We start from the raw sequence: 4,437 nt of genomic DNA, 5'->3' as shown, positions 1-4,437 counted from the left end.
TAGCCAGGCCAAAAATTTGTGCTTTTCCGGAACATGTTGACGCCAAAGCCAAAGCTAATTACCCCTATCCTTCCAATTAAACATCTTCTTACTGATCCACAAATAACCACTATGAGTATCATAAACCTTTGAGGCCGCACCAGTCCAACACTAACCGACCTCTGAACTAGCTTAAACATCTGAGTTGTAAGAGTTAATGTTGCTCTGCAGAGACTGATTCAGAGGAGAATAGATATTCTCAAGGTTCCACTGTCCAGATGACCAAAGATCAAAGATCCTGAGATCCGAATTAAAAATGTGAACATAATCCATCTCCTGACACAGTCGCCCCTCGCTTCTCCATTTAGAAAACCAAAAGTTACAATTAATTACATTTAGTGAATTAGGCGAAATAAATGTTACGTCAATTTTGTATCTCAATTAATCTTTTTAACTCATTTAAACTTCATAGATTAAATATATATCTACTTTGATCAAATCCAAACAAATTTCACTCCAACAAAAATTTGTCCAAAAAATTAGAAGAGGAAGAAGAGTGAGAATGAAACCCTAGATCTACACCACCATATTCATCTCTTCACCATTGTCACCATCAACCTCGCCATAGCATCTGAGATCAGAGAGAGAGTAACTGGCGATGCCTGCGTTTGAGTCAGATCGAGCTGCTGCCAAGCGCGCTACTCAATCTTGCCAAAAACGGTAAATCCTCCATTCCTCTTCCTCGATCTCCTAGCGTGTTGCTCCCTTCGTTTCAATTTTTGGCAAATTCGATCGTGCATGTCTCTCGGTGTAAATCCTTCGGTGGTTGTGTCTTGCAGAGAAAATGGTGAACGTCATTGTCAAAGAAGGAGCTATTCTGGCTTTGGTTCAGCACCTCCAAGCTCCTCCCGTGACAGAAGAAGATCTGGTTCAGAAGCTGTTGCCATTTGAGCATGAGGTTGAGAAAGGGAGTGCTTTTGCACTTGGACTTCTTGCCGGCAAGGTAACTTCTACTCCCCCTCCCCTAGTATTAATTATTGTTTAGGAATTATTACATTAGAACTCATTTGTACCGTGAATTTTGCACTCTGAGGTGCATCTGATGTTTGATGTGATTATGTAAAAGTACAAGTTAAGATTATGGTTATGCTTCGATAACTACCAATTACTAGATAATATATTCCTGTAATAGATTACCAGAAGCGTTAGTTTATTTAAATTCTCTTACTCAGTGTTAATTTTAAAATGTTATATTTCTGTTTCTTGGGAATACTAGGAAAATAATAACCCAGATATCTTATTTAACTTAATATTTAAACTCTTGCATGTGTTTTATTCATAGTTGTTTCATTAATTGTTTGAGTCTTTTAGATATGATAATTGAAAGCAGAGTAACAACCCTCTTAACTAATTCTGATTATAGCACTCGAGTGTGATGCAATGCATTATATTCTGAATTTCTTATTTCTATGGATGCATGGTTTGGTGTTAAAATTTTTCTTCAGGTCCTTTCGAGCATGAGGATGCTTATGGTTGAGGACTCCAATAACGCTCAGAATGATTCTTTCTTGTTGGATGATAGCTCCAGGTTAGATTGCTTCCAAATGGAATGAGATTTAATAACATAACATGAACTTTGAGTGAAAACTTGTATAGCAGGCTCATATCTTTCAGTTTTTTGGTCTAAAGTTGAGATGTTAACTAAGCATAACTCCGTTTTCAATTTTATTTTTGGATACGTGAAGCATAACTCCGTTTTACTGAGCATGAAAATTTGAGTTCTTCTAACTATATATTATAATTTCTAGTATCTCATTTCAGGTATACATTAATGACTATGGCCTTGTGAAAAAGTATAGGGATCTTGAAACTCATAGAAACATACCATACATGTTAGTATCATCATTATTTCAAGATATTAAGGTTCATTATTTAAGTGAAAACTTGAGCAAAACAAAGCATGTAGTATTAAGTTTCATTATTTTGGCATCACTTTAGCCAGCTTTAATGCCATTTTCTAGTGGAAGGTGGAAAGTTTAAAACTTAAGTTTTGGTAATATTAGAATATTTTATCTAATACCATCAAATCGGGTTCCACAAGTTCCACTTAACTCTTCTAAAAGAGTGCATTATGTGAATCCAAACCCAGTTACCCAAAATAGGAACTTAAGGAATCTGGGATTTATATTCAGTTTCAATATTTGAGTAAAAAGTCATGTTTGTCTTCCTTGAACAGGGAAAACAAGAATCTTACCGATTTTAAAGTTGGTTGTTAGAGTTGAAATATTTGTCGAGAATGGATAATTTCTGATTTGATGCCTTTCATCATAATATTTTCAAGAGATGTGGTTCTTTAATTCCACACACATATCAGGTATGTGATGTATAGCCACTTAGGTTTAACATAAAAATTATGATTATTTTATTCTGTGCCCCATGAAAGTCAAGGAGATTTTGTCTCACTATCCATCCAACTATAAGCAATCTGCAGTAATCCCTCCGCTTGATCTTGCCTAACAGCAGCATGGGGGCTGGCTCCCTGTTTCTGCAATGAATGCGGTATGTTACCCTCCTGCCTGAAGGATTTTTCTTAGTATATCTGGTTATATAAGCAATTCATAAGATTTCAGATTTTGAGTTTTATTATTATTATTATTATTATTATTATCAAGTCANNNNTGTGTAATTGTAATGATTATTGTTGAACATGCAGTGATGACAGCAATGTATGAATATGGGAGTAGTAGTGAACCATCATTCTCAACTGCTACTCAGGATTCTTCTGCTGATGATGATTTCTCAACAGAGTATCTTCAAGATGCTTTGCTTGAATTCGGGGATCGTTCCAAACGTAGGCGCTTGCTGCCAAATGTTGACAATCATCATGATCAACAATATTCCAAGACTAGTAGTAGTGATCTTGAAAAGGTATATTATATTTTCATCTTAATTATCAGTTTCAATAATTATATGATCTCTTCTTATATATTATTCTTCTTGTTCGTCAGAGCTTGTGGAACTTGAACCCCACATACTGCATGAGCCAGAATATAGAAAGTATTTTTGGACTTTCAGGTACTGCATGCTACAATGTTTATTATACTATTGCAAAGATCACAAATAAAAGAGCAATAATAATACTAATATAATTATATACTTTTTTTCTTATTATTAATTAGATGAGGACATAATAAGCACATTTTGGAGTAGAATAATGAGAGAGGAAGCAAAGATTCTTGTAGAAGAAGAGACAACAACAAGTACTAATACCATATTATCAGGGGAAATGGAATTCATGGTGAGTCTTTTTCTTCGACTTGTATCTTAATACGTGGTCCTATTCCTCCTAGTGTTTGCACTGGTTCATGATAATATATTCATTGGAAATAATTGCATAAATACATAACTGGAGTGAATATTGATGTGGTAGCTTTAGATATCCTTGATAACAAATTTTACAACTTTCTGGAATTTACGTTTTAGAGATATTGATTTCTCTTTATTACTATTATTATTTACGATTTTTTTTAATTAAAATGGGACTTAAGCCCATGAGAAGAGAAAACTAAGCTATAATTATTTGGGGTATGGGAATTTCTCTACAATCATTATCAATAATACTCCTAAGGTTCTAGGAAGCATATCAACAAAATGAAAATTAAAATTTGCCGTCATTTTCTCTTTAGCAAGTCAATCTGTATATTTATTTCTTTCTCTATATGTGTGCTAGAATTTTAGATCCCATTTCTTATCAATATAAATCGCAATGTGGTTAGCAATATTGTCAGGGTGTTGTGAGAGTTTCTTTTTAAAATTGTTAAAATAATCGTTCTAGAATCAAATTTTATTATTTTTTTGAGTCTTAAGTCTTAGACAGTCTCAAGACCATATAAAATTTCTATAATTCAACCTTAAAAGTTGTATGCACTTTAAGATTGACCTTATATCCTTTTCCTATCAACTCAGCTTATGATTAACAGTAGGAGTTGGTTTTTGTTCTGTTTACAGTACAAAAGATTGGAGCATGAAGCAGAAGAAAAGGCACAAGCCCTGAAGGAGATTAGAGAGACAGTGAATCACAGGAATCATATAGATGGCAGTGTGAAATTGATTGGTACTTCATTATTTAGCTAGCTTTGGATTCAGCACCCATTCCATGGTTAGTACCACCATTGACAATACATTTGGTTTTTGTAGAGCAATTAGTAATTGACTCTCTAATTGATGTCACTACAATAGAAGGATAACTTAATATTAGTGATATTTAAGCATAGTAAGAAGTGTATTATTTTAGTGATTACTAGTTTATAGCGGTTTACTAGTTTACACCTTTTGAAAGTTTTTTTTCTGTATCTTTCATGAGAATTGTGATTCGTTTACGGGTAGCAGGCTGTAATCTGTTTTTGATTGGATTGGCTTAACTTTGAAGCTTACAATTATGTATTGAATTTAGTTGGA

The 4,437-nt window shown here is 33.8% G+C and overlaps 1 protein-coding gene across 4 annotated transcripts; it reads left to right on the top strand.

Moving 5' to 3' along the window:
• LOC107614076 lies at nt 516-4,437 on the top strand. Of its 4 annotated transcripts, none has more exons than XM_016316303.2 (9): nt 533-699; nt 819-982; nt 1,485-1,567; nt 2,216-2,353; nt 2,471-2,538; nt 2,693-2,907; nt 2,988-3,054; nt 3,159-3,277; nt 3,988-4,437. In XM_016316303.2, the coding sequence occupies exons 6-9, from the start codon at nt 2,695-2,697 to the stop codon at nt 4,111-4,113; spliced, it is 525 nt and encodes a 174-aa protein (XP_016171789.1). In that variant the 5' UTR covers nt 533-699; nt 819-982; nt 1,485-1,567; nt 2,216-2,353; nt 2,471-2,538; nt 2,693-2,694; the 3' UTR covers nt 4,114-4,437. The 4 variants fall into 4 exon arrangements, 3 of the variants coding, with proteins under 3 accessions (XP_016171789.1, XP_016171790.1, XP_016171788.1); XM_016316304.2 differs by having other exon boundaries at nt 2,461-2,538; XR_002353026.1 differs by lacking the exons at nt 2,216-2,353; nt 2,471-2,538; nt 2,693-2,907 and having other exon boundaries at nt 516-699; nt 1,485-1,871.

Source organism: Arachis ipaensis, chromosome B08 (assembly GCF_000816755.2).
Source record: "Arachis ipaensis cultivar K30076 chromosome B08, Araip1.1, whole genome shotgun sequence".
NCBI lineage: Eukaryota > Viridiplantae > Streptophyta > Magnoliopsida > Fabales > Fabaceae > Arachis > Arachis ipaensis.
Note: the sequence above shows the minus strand (reverse complement) of the source record. Positions and strands in the feature narration are given on the sequence as shown.